Here is a 23,744-nt window from a genome sequence, read left to right as displayed (position 1 = left end):
GTATAGCTTGCACAACGCGCATACACTTTGCATCTAATCTACACAGATGCAACAGTTATTTTTGCAAATCATAAATTGTTACACAAAAAAATATTAATACACGAGATAAGGGGAATCATAGTGGTGAGCATTGTGGTGATAGTTTTTATTTATTGTGTGGCTGCGTTAAAAAATTCTCATGCAAATAACGATTAAAATATTTTCATAAATCCGCCCACAAACTCACTTGCGCGTTGCGCTTCGCACTTGCGTTTCAGATCGTTAAAATAGGGCCCATAGTGTTAAATGGCATAGCACAAAAAAAGTGTAAAAAAATATCCTACATATCCTTTTTTAGATTGTATCTACCTATCTATCTCCTGTCCGTCTATCCATCCATTCATCCATCTGTTCAATATTAAGCAAGAATGCACAAATGATCTATATGTGTTTTGTGTACAGGGCAATTTAATACCATGCAGCTATTATTAATCTGAAATTAGATGGTGCAAATGGAAATTGTCATAAAAATGAAATAGTATCTGCTTTCCTCTAGATCTTAATATAGCCTCGGTCTAATTGTGTCGGCCTCTCTTTTCTTTTCTTCTCTTACAGCTTATGAATATTAAAGGTAATTGAGGGTTCAAACAAGTACTATCCGCTTCATGAAATATCTCATATTTATAGGACTGAGGATGTTCCTCTGTTCATAAACCATAATTGTGTTCTCAAAATATCAACTGTTATGACTTATAAATAAATGCAGCTACACAGATTAAACAGGCAGCGCAGTGGCTCAGTGGGTAGCACTGTTACCTCACAGCAGGAAGCCCCGGCCGGGTCAGGTGGCCTCCATCAACTTGTGTGGATTAATTTGTGTGTGGATTAACCAGTACTCACCATGAATATCCATAGATGCTGGAATGGTTTTAAGAATTAATAAACAAACACAGGTCATCAAACAGCATTTAAAGCATAGTGATTTCTTATTCTTTTTCATAGATGTTTTACATTTTCTTAAGACGCAGACTAAATCAGATAGTGTGCTAAACTTGAACTTAAAATGCAATATAATTATTTATTTTGATGAATGAACAGCTACAATGAAAGGATTCATTAGTCAACAGATAAAATAAGGCACACATCTATCTCTTTTACAGACTATTGACTATGTTGACAACTGCCTATAATTTCTAGCAAGTGACTGATGAATCTGTGGCACAAGTTAAGTTAAGTTTGGCCACAGAGGCTCTAGGTCAGCAACAAAAATACGGAAAGCATAGGGGTGTGGGGGGCAAAAACTAACGCGGGGTTAGTTGTAACACGGACTGTTTACATTGTTGCACAAAGTTGAGCGTTTATTTGATTTTCTGGTATTTTTTTCACGCTGCCAAAAATTAATCTCCTGGAAATTATTGGAAATGTTATGTATAATGTTTTTCCAGAGAGTTATAGATGAACGAGTGTTTTGGTGGCATGCATGTAAAGTTTTTTCATCACATGTTTTTTTTTTGCTTTCTAAGTTGGGTGTGTAAGATACCAAATCCCATACCATGTCATCTTAATCAGTGTCTTGTTGACTAAAACATAGCATCGTTTTGAAATGTCTGCAGCTCTTAGCAACTTTTTTGTGGGCTTGGAAATGTTTTGACCCAACAGGGTTAATTGTAAAGCTGTGTTACAACTAACCCCTCAACACTTACGATATGAAAACCGTTAACATTTGCGTAATTCTCGCCGTTGTTTTAAATAGGCGACACATGAATGATTGCTGGCTGCCAACAAAAAAAATGTGCCTGTCTTATCAAAACTCGTGTGTCAAATTAATTTTTGTTCATATCTTTAATATTGATTGAATAAGATTGAAATCAAAATGAAATGAATGGCTAAAATCAGACTTTGATGCTCGTTCTCTCAGAATTTGATTTTGAAACTGTAGAATGGTTATTACAGACTGGGTCACATATAAAAAAAATTTGTCATAATTGTGCCGCTTTTTCTCACATATTTAGACATTTGTATCTATTTATAATTGAACTATTGTTAGAAAAGGGCTGGATGAATGAATACAGTGTGGATACCTGTCTATTATAGACAGATATATAAACAATATATCCACTTCAAGTACATAGACAAAATTGAAATATTTGCCTGCAAACTTAATTTTTAGCAAGTGTTACAACTAACCCCCTGCCTCTTACAATTAACCCCACCTATGGGGTAAGTTGTAACGTTTGCACTTCTGTCACGCTTGGTGTAATTGTTCAAGAATGGTAAGTACTAGAAACAAACCTTAAATGTTCATTTGTAGCAGAGATGTGTGTGTGGCTTGTGTAAAAATGTAATTAATCAAACTTAAATATTTTTGAACTACTTATAAACCTGCCTAAGGTTTTTAATTTATCCTCACAGTTTAGTTAATTTTGTTTTAAAATAGTTTTGATTTCAAGGCCTAATACGTGACACAAAAACATTATTGTCTTTTCTTTTTATGGTGAAGTATTTGCTTTTATCAGATGTGGCCCTAAATGGTAGTGATCTCATGCTGTGTTGTTAAGAGATTTATCTGTAATTATCCACGGCACAAGCAGGCATTGGTGCTCAGCTCATGATTCATCTGTTTAACTGGGGGATGCTGTTTTATCGACTGATATTATCTGCTTTGTGTTTTTTTTTTTTAAGAAAGCAGGAAGGAATCCACAAGTGCAGTGGGTTTTGAGGGCCCCAAATGCTCTCAGACCTGCTGGCATCACATAAAAATGTGCACGCCGTGTACAATCTCTGAAGATAAAAAGAACGTGCGGCTTGACAAACCCAAGCACACACTTGACGTGGTTAGATAATGGTGTACTGAGGCAGACTACACGAGTGCCGCTTGTGGTTCGGCTGTTATTTCTTTGTTTGCGTTTGGTGAGCATTTGGGTAACTAAAGTTTAGGTTTCTGGTTTTGGATAAATGAAATGCAAGAGAGCTGCTTTGTTGTTGTCATGACATCCATGCGTATTTTTTATTGGCTCCACACAAGATCACCATATAGTAGCTTTGCATTTTAAATGTACACTATCAGACAAAATGGTCCCAAGCTGTCACTGGGTCAGTACCATAGACCAGTGGTTCTCGAACTTTTTCAGCGTGCGCCCCCCCCCCCCCCCCTTGGGTACGGTGCATTTCTTTGCGGCCCCCCAAAGAAAATTTATGACAAAAAAACTGTTCTAAAACTCTTTTTAATTCAACAAAACATATTGAATGATACAATGATACAAAGTAGTGCTGTTGGTTAGTAGCCTTATTTTTGTAGGTTTAATTGCACAGAGTTCATGATAAATGTGCTTCGGCCCTCAGTTTAATAACCACTGCCAAAGACTGTAAAAAAAGATGGATGACGCCCATTCGCTTTTTTCCATTGGTGAAAAGTGAAGCCGCCAGTGTTCCGATACGGCGCTGACATCTTGGGTCTTGAGTCTGCGCAGTTACACTTTACATCAGCGTGACAAAAACTACAGTAAATGACAGAAACCAGCTTCGGAAAAAAGAGAATTGAAGTGTAATAAAATTGTTTAGTTGGTCTCAAGTCCCATTAAATAACTTGGGGGAGGCGGGGTTTATGACCTATACTGAGACCACTGGGGGGCGATCGAGATGTTTTGGCTTTACTTTTCAGGGCTTGTGCGGCACGATTGGTCAGTACCCTTTAAAAAGATCCTATATGTACTATTTAGGTATATTTAAGATATGTATACATTTGGTACCAATATGTACCTCTAAGGTACTAATATGAACTCTTCAGATACTTTTTACAACTGTGACAAACTCATCTTTGCATTTAATAATTTCTTTTTATTCATTATTTGCCATATAATGTTTACTCTGTAGTTTAACTCTTTCCCCGCCATTGACGAGTTATCTCTGCAATTAAGAGAAAACATTTGCATAAAAAAGTGTTGCTGATTAAACTGTTAATCTGCAATACCAAGAATTATCCACTATGGGTAGTGGACTACCCAATGTATGAAAAAGAAAAAAGTGAAGCCAAAACGTTATTTACTCATTTTAAACTCTGTGTATGTTTTGATAATCGTTCTGAGTCTGATCTCTAACAAAATTCATTCACAAAAATGCAATTATTTCAGCTTTTTGCAATTTTTTAAATTTTTACAGAGAAATATCCATATTTAAGAGTTTATAAGCAGATAGGACGAAAGTTTTTTCCTATTTTGTTTGTTTGTTTATTGTTTGTTTAAAAGCAGTCTGTTCTTTCATTTGACATATTTGTATGTTTATATATTTTAAAAGAAAAGTTTCTTGCAAGGCATTTTGTGAAACTTTTGTGAAAATCACAAAAAATGCTGGCGGGCAACTTTTCAAAAAATGGCTGGCAGCCGGGAATGAGTTCATTTATTGATTCAGTGACGCATCATTTATTTAATATATTAATTCTTTATAGCACAATTAAATGCCACCCTCTCACAGTGAGTTGTGGGTAATATCAGTAATTTGGGTGTCCCGGGATCTACCCTTCGAACTTTTGCCTAAAACAGTAGACCATCTGGGAACTTTATGGATATTCATTTTAACATACTATGATTTGGGACATACTAATTCTAATTTGAAATATATTTAGGATGGATAGTTTGCAGATTGGGACGCAGGGTCAGTCTGTTCTCCCCATTCTTGTCCGTCCTCGTAGTTGTTTAATGTGTGCGTACCTGACCAGTTTGCCTGTTTTTGTTAAAGTTTATTTCATATTAGATTTACCTTATCTCCTTCCACAAACATACCGTTACACTGAAATATTTGTACTATTTTAATAATGCTTTGACATACCAAGATGAAGAAATACTCCTAGCACTATTTACACTTTACCATTGGATTTTCTCCAAAAATCAGATAATGTTAATTAAAAAGTAAGCAGATTTCATCTGAGCCTCTTGGCAGTCGGTATTTAATGCAGTGCTTTAGAGACGTTTTAACCTAATGCATTTTTATTTACTGTAGATGCAGAATGGCTTTTAAATACCATGCTGTTGGAAGCTCTGGTTAATAGATTTCATTATGTGGAAATAAATAAGCATCGGCTGGATCATTAAAAAACCGTCTTGTGCTAAGTATGTCATGATAGACGAGAAACAGAAAGCATTTCTCTGGGCATTCATGCCAATTGCTTGAGTGAGAAGACTGTAGGTATCTTTCTAAAAGAATATATACATTAAAACAGGACAAATTAGGAATGCTACAGTAGTTTTAGTAATCATATCTGACTCAGTCTGTGAAAACCAAGCTAAAGTTATTTTTTGTGATTGAATGTTTTCTACATGAAATCATCCTACATAATGTAAAGAACATTTTGTAAAATATAACCTTGATATTGACTGAGAAATGTCATGTCAAAGATTGAAATGAATGTGAAATCAATGATTGAAATCAAACTCTTATGCAATCTCTTGAGATATGAGATTTTAACCTGGATTTTACAGACAGGGGGGTCACATATTATTGGTTTGTGTGACTTTTAGCATAATCTAGTATATCAAAAAACTATTAGCTATACATTATAATCAGTGTTGGGCAAGTTACTTCCAAAGTGTAATACATTATATATTACAAATTACTGTCATTTGAAAGTAATTAGTTACATTACAATATTACTGACTCTGAACTGTAATGAGTTACACTACTTTTGCGTTACTTTTGAGTTACTTTCATTAAAATAACAGAAGTATGACTAGGCATTATAAAATGTTAAAATGTAGTTTATTGATGCTTATAAATCTAGAAGTTATGTGTTGGCCCTCGAGCTTTGAATAGGCACAGTGAAGACTTATGGCAAAAAACAGTAACAATGACTGTCAGAGTCATAAACATGGACAAATGATCTGGTAAAAGTCTGGTAAATGATGGTACACATACCAAACACAATAAAGCTAAAGCCCACTATAATGCAACCTATAGACTAATAACATGGCAAGACACGCAACCTCTTTTCATTTCTATTCTTTAATTCACTTTAATTCAGATTCACAGCACAAACCTGCCATGCACTGGGTTGACACTTATCAAAAAGTGCTATTGGAGGATCAGGCCTCAAGGAATACAGCTCATTTCAGTACAATATAAGGATTACATATAGGTTAACACATAATTGCTTAATAAAACACAGACAAACAGAGGAACACTGCTTTTTGCCAAACAATGAGGCTCCCATACAAAGGCTGGTAAAACTTTAAACAGTGATGTTTAAATGTACTATTTAGATAACCATGTTTAAGTCTACATTAATGTTATGTTGTAGTTTAGGTTGCTGTTTGTAATAAAACTGTAGATAGCATAGGAATAGCCTAGCAATCTATTATGTATATGGACTGTAACCATAGCAACGTTAGCTTACCTTATCATTGCTGGTGTGGTGAAATAGATTTTACTGGCAAGATTTCTAAAAGTCTCTTTACTTCTGAGGTTCAAGCAGCACAGGAGACCGATATAAACTTTCTGTTGCTTTTACTTAGTGCTCTCATTCGCAGAATTTTGCGTGTGCGGCGCTACCGGACCTGATTGCGACCACTTTAGTTAATGCTTATACAGCCGCGGACTTCCCAGATTCGGCTCGCGTCAAATACAAAATTAAAGTAAAAATGAACATGCTGCATACAGCACCTGGAAACAGACATACGCTGCGTCCCAAACCGCCTACCTCCATACTATATAGTAGGCAAAGAGTATGAGAAGTAGTGCTTTTCGCCTACTATATAGTATGGAAGTAGGCGGTTTGGGACGCAGCCATTACTATTTTATGCGCAGCTTTTTCCTGTGTAGATGCTGGTCGCGCGCATTGGTCAAAAATAAAAAAATTAAAATAACACGTCTATTTTTGAAATGCATTGTTGTAACGCGCTCGTTACTAAGACTGTAACGAGTAAAATATTACCAAAATTTTATTAGTAATGCGTTATATTACTGCGTTACAGCAAAAACTAATATATTACTGTAATATATAATATTTTGTAATGCGTTACTCCCAACACTGATTATAATCGTGCAACTTTGTTCAGCATGACAAACCAAACCTGGCATATTCAAAGCATTAAATAAAATTTTTATCATGTGACTGAAACGCTGGCACCCTATAAAAGCAGATCTGTGCTAGCATCTGTTGGGGAAATTTTACCATCCCTTGCCATCCCTCTCCATCAACCATCATAATTGCTGAGTCGGCAAACACAGAGTAATCAAACCAGCTGGCCACGGGGTGTAATGTGTTCCAAAGTTGAGCCATTGTTTGAGGACAAAATCTGTAAACGCTTGCACGTTTCCTTGGATCGCTTGTGTCTCATTGATTATTTGCAGTGCTGTTAAATCTTGCAATTTGCTCCCTACAATTTAGTCCAACTGACTGAGGCTACTTTTCTTACGTTTTACTGTACCTACACTGTGGCATTATGTTGCTATCATATGAATAATACTGCAGACAACAGGAGTAAAATGTGCAGAGAATGGGAATATAGAATGAGGCACGTGAGGATGAATCACACTGGCTTTGATGTCATCAACAGCAGATCCGCCCCTGTCACTTTACTCGCCTCAGTGAGCATCACCTTATGTAATCCTGGTCACATGACTGTCCCGGGCACAAGGGTTCATGATCGTAGGTCATAACAATGATCATTGTGTGTTAAAAAGCGGCAAAGCTTATTTTTTGGCTAAATATGCGCTGTAAAGAAAAGTCAATAACATATTAAGTGTTCCTATAGCTCAATTGTTAGAGCATTGCACTAGCAAGGGAAAGGTTGATTCCCAGGGACTGATTCTTACTGATAAAAGTGTGTTTAGGGTGTAACATTGTAAAACAACAATACTGTATGTAGTTAGACAGCAACCAGTGTATAAACATAACAGAGCAAAAGGGTTAGATTTAATCAAATTTGCACAAAAGTTTGCAACATGATTTCATTATCCCCTACTGATAATAATAGGAGTGCTCAATCTTGTTATATCCAATATCTTTGATTTTATCACACAGGATGTCCTGAAGCTTGAATTGAAAATGTTTAAGATTTGTTAACATTTTGAACAAAGCACGTATATCAAATTGTTTAGGTTTAATCAGTCCCTGCATCCGTCTAAAAATGCTGGGTTGCTTTAACCTACAGTATAGTTGGGTCAAATATGTTGGGTTAAATAAACAAAGGAAATGTCCATATTTTTACTAACCATTGGTTAAAACAACACAGCATAGGTTGAGCTTAAAAGGGCTCATGTAACGCCACTCTTCATCCCTCTCCACTGGCTATTAATTAAAGCCCAACAATGGGGTTTGTCCATATTTTACCTGACCAACCCTGGAATTTAATCCACAACTTTGCTAGCACCACATACCAGCTGAGCATCAGGAACATTTAAGAAATTTGTAATAACATTATTGAGTAACCACTTACCAGCTGAAATGATGATCATACAAATGCACATTGATGGTATGAAATATCAGGAATAGGATCAGCTCAGCTTTTTTCTCTAGATTATGTGCCTGTGCCAGAACCCTGTCTGACTATAGTTTGCATTTCTTTTAATTTTAATGACATGAGACACAGAACGAGAGATTGAGAGAGAGAGAGGGAGAGAGAGAGAGGTATGGTCATCGCCAGTCAAAGTGAATCAGGGGACAGGGCTTATTTTTCATGACAGCTCTTTGACAATTGATGTTATTATTGTAATATGGTATGCCATATTGAGTAATATCAAGGTCATATCAGACTTTATAAACCCATACTGGTCTACAACCGGACATGAAAAAAGACTTTCTGTGATAAACAACAACAAATAATTGTAATGGAGCTTAAAGGAATATTCCATTTTCTTAAAAGAAAAATCCAGATAATTTACTCACCACCATGTCATCTAAAATGTTGATGTCTTTCTTTGTTCAGTCGAGAAGAAATTATGTTTTTTTTTTGAGGAAAACATTGCAGGATTTTTCTCAATTTAATGTACTTTAATAGAGCCCAACATTTAATACTTAACTCAACACTTAACAGTTTTTTTCAACGGAGTTTCAAAGGACTCTAAATGATCCCAAACGAGGCATAAGGGTCTTATCTAGCAAAACGATTGTCATTTTTGACAAGAAAAATAAAAAATATGCACTTTTAAACCACAACTTCTCGTCTAGATCCGGTCGTGATGCGCCAGCGTGACCCCACGCAATACGTCATGACGTCAAGAGGTCACAGAGGACGAACACGAAACTACGCCCCAGTTTTACAAGTGTTGAGAGAGAGGACCGTTCCTCCTTGTTGTATGTCGAATGATACTAATTAATGTATTTGTGTCAGTTTATTGTTTACAATGGTCCGCAAATGTGCGTTTCATATATGTAACACGTGACCTCTCTACGTCACTACGCATTTACGTTAGGTCATGCAGGAAAGGACCTAGACAAGAAGTTGTGGTTTAAAAGTGCATATTTTTTATTTTTCTTGTCAAAAATGACAATCGTTTCGCTAGATAAGACCCTTATGCCTCGTTTGGGATCATTTAGAGTCCTTTAAAACTCCGTTGAAAAAAACTGTAAAGTGTTGAGTTACTTATTAAATCTTGGGCTCTATTAAAGTCCATTAAAATGATAAAAATCCTGCAATGTTTTCCTCAAAAAACATAATTTCTTCTCGACTGAACAAAGAAAGACATCAACATTTTGAATGACATGGTGGTGAGTAAATTATCTGGATTTTTTTTAAGAAAATTGACTATTCCTTTAACTTGTACTAAACCCGAATCATTCCTTAATAGCAAATACACTGTTTGCTGGTGTTGGTGTGAGAGAAGGCATAGCTGTTGGATAAATTTGTTACAGTGGCAAAATAAATGTTTGTAAGTAAAGATGATTAGTTTATGGAGATGAGCTACAAGGTTAATGAATCTTCAGGCTTTGAGGAAAATATTTAGATTAGAATATCAACACACATGGTTGTTGTTGTGGCATTTAATGCAACTCTTGTACTGAATGAAGTGACAGTCATACCCAGTCAGGTTGCCCTGCAATGTTGATATTTGAAATCACCTAAACAAACACGCCCCTACCCCAATAGAATCTGGACCTTCTTTTGATAGACCCGCCCCACACATACGCAACCCAGTACAAGTGTCTTTTGGTACTCGGCCCGACTCTCTTTTCCAAAGTGTTTTTCAAAAATCATGCACCCCGCCTTTAATGTTTTGTCAGCTTTGTTATGCCATTTAAGAAATGCAAAATGCTTTTTAATTATGATATCTAAAACTATGATCATTAGTCAATCAGATCATTAGTCTTTAGAATATATACAGGATGTATTTTATGCGGTTTGTGACACTACGCCAGCCAAGAGGAAACTTATGTTATGTTTATTATATAAAAATATAAGTCTTATAAAGCTCATTTTGTTTATATGTTATTTTTAATTTAAGTATCATCTTTGTCATGGTGTCTCTTTGTGTTAGACTTTTATTTTGTATTTTTTTAAGTGCTGCATGTGATCATTTTTATAAAGCGTCTAAGAAAATATCCCCATTTGTGTAATCTTTTAATAATTATTGTACATATTTACATTTTTATAATCAAGATGGTTTATATCATAGAAAATATATGCAGATGTGATGTGTAATTAAACGTCCATTTATCTTACCAATCCCATCTTTTTGCATTACGGCTAATAAAGTCGCCCATGCTTATCTTAGTTAATGTACCGTTTGGTGCTGCTTTTATTTGAATGTTTTTATGATCTGTCAGACTTTGCGTAATTTTGCTCAGTTCTTGAATATTAATGATGTCAGGTTAAGATTAATTGTAGGATGTTTAGGTTTGCAATTGCATATTTAGGTTCAGTTCATAACTTTAAATTATTTTGTCATTTTCTGGAGTCTGACTAGATTTATAAAAAAAGTGTAGGTATGTTTATTCCTGAAAAATGCTCAAAACATTTTTATTTGTGACCCTGCCCATGAAAACCCAGCTAAACCCAGTTTTCTTCCTAAAATCATCCTACATAATACAATTTTTTGAAAAATACAGCATTGATATCTTTAATATTGTCTGAGCAGGGCCAATGATTAAAATAAAAATTTGATGCTCCCATATAGCCTGCATTTCACAGACAGGGTTACATATTTGTATTGTTAGCCTGTCATTGTTTTATTTATTATGGCACTATCAAATTAAATCTAAAAGTCAATATGTTGTCATTATTTAACGTCATACTTTGTATAATCAGACTGTCTGATGTTCTGGTTGATTTGTGATAGGGTGGATTAATGGAAAAGGAAATAAATGAACAGATATTTACGATTGTGTGTGCAGGGTTCGGCTGACTCGTACAACAGCAGACCGTCTGATTCAGATGTCTCACTGGATGAGGAGCAGGGCGGCCAACAAGAGAAAGAACAGCAGGCCACTGTCCAACTGGAAAGGGCGAAGGTCAGGCTATACTAAGCAGAACCTAAACCTAGCTAAACAGTACTCAACTATCTTATACTAAATCAACCTGCACAGTACCTAACTGACTGTATAATTCATTATTATCAAAAAATTTCATTTTTGTGATAAAGCAATCATGCTTGTAAAATACACCTGTGATTATTTTTACGATACATTGATTTATGTATCAGCAACTTGTTGCTCCAAATTGTCAAAATTGTAGTAAATAAAACGGCATTATAATGTTAAAACTTGTTTAAACACATACCGTAGTAAAACACGGTGTTTTAAATCATCCTCAGGCCAAAGCAGTGGCCTTCGCTGTGAGAACGAACGTCAGCTATTGTGGTGCCCTGGATGAGGATGTTCCTGTCGCTGGTACTGCCATTTCATTTGATGCTAAAGACTTCCTTCATATCAAGGAGGTGAGGGTGATATAGAAAGTTATTTATTTAACAAAAGTCTATCATATAGAATGCATAAATTGACCTTATACGCAATATTTTGTATTTCTGTCTATTTAACAGAAATACAACAACGACTGGTGGATCGGGCGGCTGGTGAAAGAAGGCTGTGATATTGGTTTCATCCCCAGTCCTATAAAGCTTGAAAACTTTCGCTGCCAGCAGGAGCAAAAAAGAGGGCGTTACCATGGGTAAGACTGCTGCTGAGTTACATATTTTCAAAACAAGAATTTGTTAAAAGGCTTTGGATGCAAAGGATTTCTACAGTACCTTATGCCAAATTTTAAATTACACAAAAATATGTAGGATGTCCTTTATATTTGATGCATGATCGTGTAAGGAAATTTACTGTACGACAATATGCATAAACTGTTTGAATGAGATGTGTTGTGTTCTTTATCAGTGCAGTTGATTTTTTCGCTAGTCATTTCTGAATCTTTATCAAAGGAACTGTTAGGATGTGAAAGGACAAAGATATTTAGACTTTATTTGCTGTTTGTGTTCTTGAAGAATTTCTGTCTGTGAACAGCCAATATAAATGTAGTGTGACAAAAAAAAATCACAAGCAAATTTAGTAGATTTTATTCTAAACACAGCACTTCTTTGCTTCACCCACCACAGAAAGTCTAGTGGTAACTCCTCCTCCAGTCTGGGTGAAATGGTGTCCGGCACCTTCAAACCCAACCCACCTTCTGCAGGTGAGATTTAACAATACAGAGATATTAGGGAATAAACAGAGTTAATTGATAAAAGGCTGTTTAATATGTTGTTTGCATAGCTTTTCTGTTTTATTGTATGCAGGCATTCATACCCACTTTATGTTTTGTTTATTTGTCTTGACACAAAACACAGAAAAAATACACAGAAATATTTCTGAAAATCACTGAGGCTGTTTTGCCCAAAGACATTTAAAGATTACATGAGCTACCTTATATATTTGTGTACAGCATTTATGAATATGTATATTCACAGAATACATGACTTTGTATAATTATATTATATGATATTATATTATATTATATTATATATTAGTTGCGTTTATACTTTGCATTTTGATATATTTGTATTTATGGTTGGCAGCATTTTAAAAACATTTATTTCTCTTGTTTATTACCACAGGTAAACAAAAACAGAAAGTGGTAAGTTATTCTGTAATTGGTCAGCTCTGTGCCATAGCTCTACGATTGTTATAGACATAGGCAGAGTTTTGGGGGATGGGGGGCACAAGCCGGCCCCCACCAGACCAGAGCCAATTATGATTTTCTCTGAGCTATTAATGAAATAGAAATATAACAGAGTTCCCACGGGTCCTTGAAATCCTTGAAAGTTTGGGAATCTGGGGGAAGTAATTCAAGGCCCTGGGAAGTTTTTGAAAATGTGCATACATAGATACAGGTAATTGAAAGTGCTTGAATCTATTATGCAAGTTTTCTGGAAAAAAATCCATATTATTCCCTGTGTAGTGTAGGATAATATCATAAAAATTCTAGCCTTTTAAGCACACGTGCTAAAATGTTCACTTAAAAATGCTTTTATGTTTGTAACTTGATTCATACCAAAATGCTTTTTTGCATAGTTGTGTTTGACACATGAAAACATCTTGGGTTATGTATGTAACTGTTGTTCCCTGAGAAGGTAACAAGACACTGTGTCTCCCTTGCCATACTTCCTGCATCCCTGCAATGCCATCTTTGGCAATATTTCAGATAGCGATATCCTACCTGGCTCCCTCTGCCCCCATGTCTTTGTCGTTAAGCCTCACCATTGGTTGAATTTTATATGCACATTCAGATGCACTTACCTCTGGAGGCGTCCCAATAATGTCACCGCAGTGATGCAGCGCGAGTTCCCTCAAAGGGAACTGTAACAATGCATCTTTAAAGGTAACATGATGTAACCTTGTTCTCACTTAAAATGTGTCCCCGCATTTATTCCCTGAATTTGAGGGTATTGGACCTGGAAAGTCCTTGAAAATATTTGAATAGATATATTAAGTAACTAAAACTAAAATAGTTTTAATTCATTTATACCACATTTAAAAACCATGAAGCCGCACTCTCGTGCTAATCTCAAAGTATTGCAGTACCCATGTTTGCCGGTAGGTGCCCCCCAAGCACAAACGCGAAACTCTGCCTATGGTAATACACTATTTAAAGTATTAAAATGGTCTGAGCATAAGCGGTATAGGGTTATTGTAGTAGTGCAAATCTTCATCATATTATTTCACCATTTAACTGGTGTCATACTACAGGCCGAGCACATTCCTCCATATGATGTGGTTCCCTCCATGAGGCCTGTGGTCTTAGTTGGCCCATCGCTTAAGGGCTATGAGGTAGGTCCACCCCAATCCCTATGGTGTGTGTCTATGTGTATATTTAGACATGGTAACCAGGGCATCACTTCTAAAGCAAGAGATGTTGGTTTGTCACTGAATACCAGTCATCATCTCCAAGCAGAGTTACCACGGCAACAACCTTCTGGGTACCAACATGCCTGTCACAAAAATGGAGCATTTGAAATTAGAAACAGAGAAAAGATATAACCATTGTTTAGAAATCAGTGACACATTTGTTAAAATGCCCTATCCAGCCAATTATCTACAACTAGAATTCAACATATTGATATTTTAAGCTCATTGTTCAATCATAATTGCAAATCTCCTTTTACATAAACATTGATCAAGACATTCATGCACAATTGTATAAATTAGTATACAGTTTTTGCTATAGTTGCTAGAGCAGTGGTCTCCCACATGGTGCCTGCGGGCACCAGGTTGCCCATACAGAGTCTGTGAGTTGCCCGCCAATGCACTCTTTTAATAGCCTCATTTATTTACAACATATGTTTTATATTAGCTTGGCTTGTTTTATGTATGCTAACATTTTAAACAATGATAAAATATATCAAGTAAAATAAAATTTAAATCAACAAGTAAAAAAAAAAGATTCAAGTAGACTATTTAAAAAAGTAGCCTTCCAGATTGTTTTATCCATTGTGGTAGCCCTTGCTTACAAGGTTGGAGACCCCTGTGCAAGAGGGTTTGGAGGACTCCGACTGTTGTATATACCAGAAGTTATACTCTACACTCAATTTATTAAGGTTTTGAGCATTTCCTTAGCAGCACACACATACTGATACACTGTATAGTCATAAGTCGCTTCAGATAAAAACACCTGCAAAAAGCAAATATAAAGTGAAGATATTGTAAGAGCAATGTATACGGGTTGAGGTTATAATAAGAAATGGGGTCATTTATGAATAGGCCATTGACTAAGAGTTGTGTGAAGGCCTCCATTTCACCATTATAAAAGCTGGGATATTCAGTACACATCAGAAATCATTAAGTCAACTTAGGTGTTAATGTTTACATTTATGAGCAGTTTAAACAGAACATATTTTCAAAGATATTGGATAAAATAAGTTTGAACACCGCTATAGAGACAGAGCGCAGCTATGCTAATTTGAAAACCACGCCCACTGGAGGGGAAAACAATCCAACCGTCTCCATTGACTTTGTATTGCGAGAGGCCGCCTCCTTGTCATTTCTGGCTTATAACAAAAAACAGAATTATCCCTAAAAGCTGCTGTGTGATGGGGTGTACAGCTAACAAGCCAAAAAAACAGAAATAAGTTTTTATAAGCTGTCCACCCCAAAAAACGAGCGTTTAAAGACACAAAAGTGGAAACAGGCAACTTTTCATAGCACTACTATTACTAGAACTGCGCCCACTAGGGGGAAACGTAGTCGGCGATCCACTTATTTCTCCTTAAAGGCTGGGTTTTACAGCTCAACAGCTTATTAAAACTTATTTCTGGGTTTTTTGGCTTGTTAGCTGTATGCATTCTCACACAGCAGCTTTTAGGCATTATTCTGTTTTTGTTATAAGCCAGAAATGACAAGGAGGCGGCCTCTCGCAATACAAAGTCATTGGAGGCGGTTGGATTGTTTTCCCCTCTAGTGGGCGTGGTTTTCAAATTAGCATAACTGCGCTCTGGTCGATGCAATGCTCAATATGGTCCTGTCAAAAAGTCACGCCTCCCAGTTAAAACAACCAATCATCATCCGATGCGGAAGCTCAAACAGCCTTGAACGTGTTATTATTGCAGTTTGAGCTTAAAGGGATAGTTCGGCCAAAAATGATATTAAACCCATGATTTACTCACCCCCAAGCTGTCCGAGTTGCATATGTCCATCGTTTTTCAGACAAACACATTTTCGGATAATGTTTTAGATCTTTCAGTTGATTAAATGTAATGTTACGTGGTCCTTCAAGTCTAAAAAAAGTGCGTCCATCCTTCACAAAATAAATCCAAACGGCTCCAGGATGATAAACAAAGGTCTTCTGAGGGTAATCCGCGCAGTGTTGTTGTAGAAATATCCATATTTAAAACTTTATTAACGAAAATAACTACCTTCCGGTAGCGCCGCCATCTTAGTCGCGTCCGCATTCAGGATGAGAGCTTACGCAGCCTACAGAGGTTACTCTGCTGCTGCTCTGTGCCCCCGCCCTCCGAATTTGTCATACGTCACTAAGAAAAGTGCGTACACTACGCTAATACTCTCTCCTGAATACAGAGGAGTCTAAGATGGCGGCGCTACCGGAAGGTAGTTATTTTCGTTAAAAAAGTTTTAAATATGGATATTTCTACAACAACACCGCACGGATTACCCTCAGAAGACCTTTGTTTATCATCCTGGAGCTGTTTGGATTTATTTTGTGAAGGATGGACGCACTTTTTTTAGACTTGAAGGGCGTGGACCCCGTAACATTACATTTAATCAACTGAAAGATCTAAAACATTTTCTAAAATATCCGAAAATGTGTTTGTCTGAAAAACGATGGACATATGCAACTCGGACAGCTTGGGGGGTGAGTAAATCATGGGTTTAATATCATTTTTGGCCAAACTATCCCTTTAAGAAACAAAAGTTATTGTAATATATTGTAATAGTTGATTTCTTGTTTAATTGTTGGTCAGAAATATATTGTTTAGTTGTGATTTTAGTATGCGATTTGATCTGTTTTTTGCTTTTCAAGTAGATAGAACTGCCCGGAAGGGTTGCAAACATCGCCACCTAGTGAAGCAATTTTGCTAAAGCGATATTTCTGAATATTATGAGCTTAACTGTAATTAAGTAATTAAAGGTTGTGTCAAACAGTACTAAACTGAATAAAAAAATTACAATAAGTCTTTATTTTAACTCCTAATTGTTTTTAATGGATTTGACAGGTAACAGATATGATGCAGAAAGCTCTCTTTGATTTCCTAAAACACAGGTTTGAAGGAAGGTGAGGTCATGATCTTCACCACAGAGAGACTACTTTATGTGTTTGATGTTTATGTAGTAGAGTCTGATTTCACATGTATATCCCGATTACAGGATATCAATAACAAGAGTTACTGCAGACATCTCTTTAGCCAAGAGATCTGTGCTGAATAACCCCAGTAAAAGAGCCATCATTGAGAGATCCAACACCAGATCCAATCTAGGTATGTCATCTAATGATTTCCTATGGATTAAACGGCACTTTTCTAAATGAAAGTCCTTTAAATAAAGGCGTGGTGCACGATCTCTGAAACCCAATGCCCCTTACTGCTGATTGGCTACAAGTGCGTTTTGGTTTCGGTCCCGACTCCAAAGTGTTTTTCAAAAATCATGCACCCATAATGCAAATGTTGGACATTAAATTTATATATATTGGTTCATGTTTGGCGATGCTTAATCGTGTGTCTGTTTGCTGTCTAACAGCCGAGGTTCAGAGTGAGATCGAGCGGATCTTTGAATTGGCCAGATCCCTTCAGCTTGTTGTCCTGGATGCAGACACAATAAATCATCCGGCCCAGCTCCTCAAAACATCTTTGGCTCCGATTATTGTCCATGTCAAAGTGTCTTCTCCTAAGGTAACAAAGTTACCATCGCATTTGTTTTTTACACATATCTGGCGTATTGAATTAATGACAAAAGTATTCAATGATGTAATCGTCTCTTTATTTATAGTATGGGTGTCTTTACAGGTATTGCAGAGGCTGATCAAATCACGAGGGAAGTCTCAAAGCAAGCATTTAAATGTCCAGCTGGTGGCAGCAGACAAATTAGCCCAGTGTCCTCCGGTGAGTTTCCAGAGCACCCAAAGCTCAGTCGGTAGAGTAAAGGACGCAAAGGTCACTTACACAATGCACCCAAATGTGTAGATGAAATGCGCTGTAAGTCGCAATGGATACTGCCAACTGCATAATTGTAAAATACATTAAGAAGCACATTTAAGGGTTTGCATAATTTATACCAGCCGGCACTAATATAGACTAAACTGCACACAGTCCGTTTCCTTTCATAAAACATTCACTACAGCGCTGTTTCTGCTTCGATCTAGGAAATGTTTGACATTATTTTGGATGAGAATCAGTTGGAGGATGCATGTGAACACCTGGCGGAGTACCTTGAAGCCTATTGGCGGGCCACGCACACCTCCCTCAGCACTCCTCTGAATCCTCTACTGGGCCGTAACCTGGGCTCTACTACACTGTCTCCATACCCCACATCTATCTCTGGATTACAGGTGAAACTTATCATGCATTTTTGTTCATTCATGCTATAGCATGTCCAAAAAGGTGAGAGCAAAAAAAGTAAAATTTTTATGTGTGTACCTAAATGCAAATGAGCAGCTCATCACTCCATTACCAACAGACCGTAAGCGCTTTTGGTTAAAAATAGATCTGATTCCCGTGAATACAGTCTGAGACAATAGTATCTTTAGCCGCTTTAGTGGTTCCAAACACATGTACAAAAGCTTTTTGGGTAAAATGAATGAATGAACCAGTGAGTCAGTGGCCGTGGGTGGGGCTTTGTTTTTGTGATGTCACACTAACAAGAGAATCAAAACAGCATGTCTTAATGAGACTGCTTTTGTTTAATGGGGATCAAAAAGGAGCAAATGGTGGATTTTTTCATTGTAGGTTTGCTTCATGTGTGCTTCACACATTTTCAACACACATTTATGTCCAAAAAGTGGATTTTGCATAATATGTGCAATGTCCCTTTAAAAAACCAGCAGTACCAGACTGCTATATTTTTACTATTTCTATAGGAAATACATCAACACATTAAGTCTTTTAGATTTAGAGTAAAATGTCTGGAGGCGACACCAGTATGCCAGCATCCAAAACACAAGCCAACCGACTTTTGTTTTCAAGCAGCATATTAAAGCAACACTATGTAGTTTCCATGTAAAAATGACTTACAGCTCCCCCATGTGGTTGAAAAGCGCAACAGTGCCTGGTATCAGACACTCTTCTGCAGGCAGGGGGAGGGGCGGGGCTGTGTTTCCTACCCTCCACCTCCACTTTCAGAGTGTGCTTGTAGCAGCTAGGAGGCTGCTCAGGTTGCAGCAACAGTACAATTTGTCCAGTTAAAAGTTGTTCTATCACTGAAATAATTTTAGAGACATTATTTAAAGGTAAAAAAACTACATAGTGTTGCTTTAAATGGTCATTTTTAGCATTAATGTTAATATCGATGTACTTTCAACAGAGCCAAAGAAATAAAAACAGCAATCACATAAGTGATCACTCTCCAATGGAAAGGCACAGTTTGATGACCTCAGACGAGAACTACCACAACAACGAACGACAAAAAAAGAGTCATAACCGCTTATCGTCCAGCTCCCAGCAGAGTCATGACAACTACCCACTGGTGGAAGAAGACTACCATGATCCCTACCCGGACGCGTACAAACCTCACCGAAACCGGGGCTCCCCCAGCAGCTACAGTAATGACTCACGGCACAGACTCTAGATCAATACCCAAACCACTACTATATCTATAAGCCATTTTCACCAAATGTAGTGCAGTGCATTTCCAGGTGCCCATCCATGGGTTGTCTTTACTAAATGCAAAATATCAGCACTGTGGTGTGTGGAGATTTTAGCGACTGGCCATCCGGTCCCAAAAACAGGCATTCTTACGATTTGTAGGATTTGCATACAGATTTTGAACTTGCTGGCATGCAGGAATGCTTAAGCAGACTATTAGCACAGAGCCTTTTGCACGGTTTTAGTAGCCAATGGAAGCAGAGTGTCGTGCATTTACTATTTTTTATGCTCTTTTTTTATGTTTTCCTGTGACCAGGCACCCTCAGGTACAGAGCAGGATTGCTTCACGCATGTCAAAATTTTAGCTGTTTTTGTGACCTAAATGAATATATCAACAGGAAGTGTCAAAGTACACTTTTCTAAACAGAGGTAGCAACAATATATACATTTATATATATATATATACCATAATGCCCACAGTCACACTACAAATAAAAATGGTCCCAAGCTGTCACTGGGGCAGTGCCCTGTCTTAAAATGTACAGATATGTAAACATTTTGTACCAATATAGGTGCTAATCTGAACTTTTTAGGTGAAAAGGTGTACTTAAAAAAAAAACTGGGTTACCGTCCCAATGACAGCTAGAGATCCTTTTTGTCTGACGGTGTATCATAGCACTGTTGGTTTGATTTTTTATCCATTTTCAGAATTGATGGGGTGCATAAATATTTTCATGAAGATATCACAAAATCAAACTGAACGGCCCTCAAAAAAGATTTCTTTATACAAAATAAGTTATTTCTATAAGTGTCCTGGACATAATTTTTCCCCACATGGGTTTAGCACATCATGTTTCACTTTATGTGCCAGATTGACTCCATGTATACTCATCAGTGCCAAACATGTTACGATTTGTTCCTCTATAGTGTTTAGGTTTGTCAGACGTTGTCGTCTTGACCTACTGAACATGTGCCTGAATGAGAGTAATGTTATTGTTTCTGTGGGTTTTATCAGGTACACTGAAGGTTAATGTATTTATAAAATATTGGAATTCAATTTAGATCATTAGGCATAGATAAATTAAGATAATGTAAGACTATAAAAAGAAATGGTTTATTTATTGTTTTTTATGTATAAACATGAGCTTTTCTTTAGTTATTGGAGCTGTTAGCAAAGCTATTTATGCACTGTGTACTTTTTGCTTGTGTAAAACAGCACCAGTCAGGTGTCAGTATTGGCTTTGCATGTGTAAAACTACTTGGTCGTGTTAAAGGTTTATGAAAATCTGACCAAAAATAACATTTATTTTTGACATTGTTCATATGTTGTGTAATGAAATTCATGATGTTTTATTGTCATTACAGTTACATTTCTGTGTCATCTTAGCAGCAGAGTTATTTATTTGTTTCTACATCCATTACGTTTACTATGTTATAAAGAGCATTAAGTCCTAATTAAGTGCTCATACTTCATTCATTTAATTTAAGATTTGGTCATTTTTAAGTGTAAAAACTGTATGTTTATGTGGAAAAACAACTGGATTTGTCCAGTTTTCATTCTGCTGTGTTATTTAGAAACCTATGAGAAGCCATGAAGAGGTCGCTTTGATCATTATAAACCACTGCATTTGCTATGTGCACAGCCAGTAGGAAGATATTCAGCAGTCGACTGACTAATTTTAGTACAATATAAATGTAGCATTTAAAAACATTAAGTACATGTTTATTGCTGGAAATGATGGGCCAGTCTTTGTTGTTTAGGTAAAGTGTCCTTACTTTTCAATCACTGCCACCCCCATTCCACATCATACATGTAAATAAGGCAGCCTATATGTTTAAGAAAATTTTATTTGTACAAATGGCTAAAATCATTTTGAAACATGTTTTCCATATGCATCCAACATTGACATTTTTCTGTGCTATTTTTTAATGTCTGATCAGACCTTCATTTGTAAAAAAAAACAACTCTGTACTTCCTATCTTAAATACCACTACCACAGTAAAATCATGCAGATATTTCCATTGAACCCTCCTGACCTGGGGACAGATGTATTTTTCCTCAGTGAAAGTTTTCAAGTGGCATGTTAATAAAAAAAGAATACAAAATAAATGGCATCACTTTACTATGCAAATATGTACAGTGCTGCATGCTACAGCTTTACCTCCCTCTGCAACTTAACGGTTCAAACAGAAATGTGGGTATTATTTGTGTGGGGTGGTATTTGAGAGGACAGCACGCATATCTTTCATTTTGCATCATTAGAGTAAAAAACAATGTTTTTGGAAAATAGATGTGTACAAATAAGTGAGTTTAGTTGCATTTTATTTTGTAAAATAAAACTGAATGTAAGAGGCATTGTGTTGAGAATTCCTTGTGATGTTTCATTTTTCCCAACTCTTTTAAAAAATGATATTTCTTATTGAAAATAAGTACATATTAAGAATTCATACAGTATGTACGCCAATAATTATTTATAACAATTTTTGTAATTATAATAACACGGTGAGTTCTGTCATAATAGGAAAATGAAATACCAAGCCAATCCTCTCCCAGTCCCACCGCTAAGATATTTAAGCGTCTTGTAGCGCCATCTTCTGGACTGCCTGTGCACGTTCACTAGATCTTGCTGAGGATACTGTAGTTCCCCCAAAAACGAAAATTCTCATTATTTTCTTACTCTCATGTTGTAACAAACCTGTTTTTGAAAGAAGATATTTAAAGAAATGTTTGCACTAAACTCATCATGAGCCACATTCACCTCCATAGTAGAAAAAAGAATACTATGGAAGCAGTGTTCGAATTATGTCAAAGCTTATGGGGGGTCCCCTAGCTAAGCCCCACCCCCGGCTAAGCTCCACCCCCCTCATTATAGGGTCGCTGTGATTTCACAACGTAAGATGTGATCGTCCTTGATCAACAATCATCTGATCCTGGTTTTAATCAAAGAAACCCCAAATTACCCTTAACTCAAACTCTAAAAAAATGTTTACCCCTCAAATTAGTGTGAAACACTGGCAAGGGCAGAACTTTTAAACAGAATAGGGGTGAAATAGGGTGGACTCATTCTTAAATTACATAATTTCACTATATAGTAGTGGTTAAATTGATGATTACATTGCGTTTTTTGAGTCATAGATCGAATAATTTTCGGAAATTATGAGCATATAAAAATAGAAAAGAACAAAGTTACAAATAAAGCAAGATCTTATAGTATTTAGGTACATAAATAGAATCAAATGAATAATAACACTGTTTTCTTCACTGTATAAATTAAATATAATTAATCTTTTTAAAGATACATAATTTTAAAGATAGTTATCATGCCACCAGGTTCAAGGTTGCTGTCCCCAGCACTCACAGCAGCCCCACTCGCGTAATTTGCGGGTGGTATACGTCCCCACCGCTTTATGACCAAGTTGATTGTGCCCCAACTTCCGATCACGAAGTAATTCTTGCGTTCATAATCATAATTAGGGTCCATATTAATTTAAAACGCATGGACAACGCATGACGCGCCGCCGCCTTCTGCTTTTCAAAGCGGTCGCCTGTGAACACGAGTTTTGTTTTAGACGCGTCTATATTTGAGTGCACTTGCCGCACGTTTAGATTTAAAATAAACTTGAGCGCAACTTGATTCGAACGGCCTCTAAAAGGTAAACGTCGTATTTTTTATATCTACCGGTAAGTTATATATGTAACAATGATTAATCTATTAATAGTTATTCTTCATCTATTTCATGCAAAACTCTAGGGGAAAAAATATAGGGGAAAACATTTGTTCCCTTTCAGCAGTTTTTGAATAAGGTTAATTGAATAATATTAAAATACCTTATGGTAGGGCTGCACGATTATGGCAAAATCATAACTGTTTTAGACTATTTGCATTGAATTGGAAATTATATTTTTGGAAAATATATTAATTGCAAGGCTGCAAAGAATAGTGCACTGAGGATTTAATTATATTATTTTAATATAGTCAGTGGTGAACTAAAGTGGGCCGGTCTAAGATATGAAACTCCAGGGCTGAAAATGAGTCCCACTTCGGCCA

General features: G+C 36.5%; 1 protein-coding gene across 3 annotated transcripts in view; it reads left to right on the top strand.

Annotated features, from left to right (window-relative positions):
- The window catches only part of cacnb4a (calcium channel, voltage-dependent, beta 4a subunit), a 32,580-nt gene extending 10,498 nt beyond the window's left edge, over nt 1-22,082 (top strand). For 2 of the 3 annotated variants that reach the window (XM_065251998.1, XM_065252000.2), the window contains 11 exons: nt 11,303-11,419; nt 11,722-11,844; nt 11,947-12,074; nt 12,505-12,581; nt 13,003-13,022; nt 14,135-14,215; nt 17,116-17,174; nt 17,267-17,376; nt 17,636-17,997; nt 18,258-18,443; nt 19,415-22,082. In XM_065251998.1, the coding sequence (XP_065108070.1) occupies nt 11,303-11,419; nt 11,722-11,844; nt 11,947-12,074; nt 12,505-12,581; nt 13,003-13,022; nt 14,135-14,215; nt 17,116-17,174; nt 17,267-17,376; nt 17,636-17,997; nt 18,258-18,443; nt 19,415-19,678 (1,527 nt within the window). In that variant the 3' untranslated portion in view covers nt 19,679-22,082. The remainder of the gene's footprint in view (nt 1-11,302; nt 11,420-11,721; nt 11,845-11,946; nt 12,075-12,504; nt 12,582-13,002; nt 13,023-14,134; nt 14,216-17,115; nt 17,175-17,266; nt 17,377-17,635; nt 17,998-18,257; nt 18,444-19,414) is intronic. The other variant, XM_065252001.2, reaches the window with a different exon arrangement.
- The last annotated feature ends 1,662 nt before the right edge of the window (nt 22,083-23,744 follow it).

This window comes from Paramisgurnus dabryanus, chromosome 15 (assembly GCF_030506205.2).
Source record: "Paramisgurnus dabryanus chromosome 15, PD_genome_1.1, whole genome shotgun sequence".
Classification (NCBI taxonomy): domain Eukaryota; kingdom Metazoa; phylum Chordata; class Actinopteri; order Cypriniformes; family Cobitidae; genus Paramisgurnus; species Paramisgurnus dabryanus.
The sequence above is the reverse complement of the archived record's forward strand: the minus strand, read 5'-3'. Positions and strand labels throughout refer to the sequence as shown.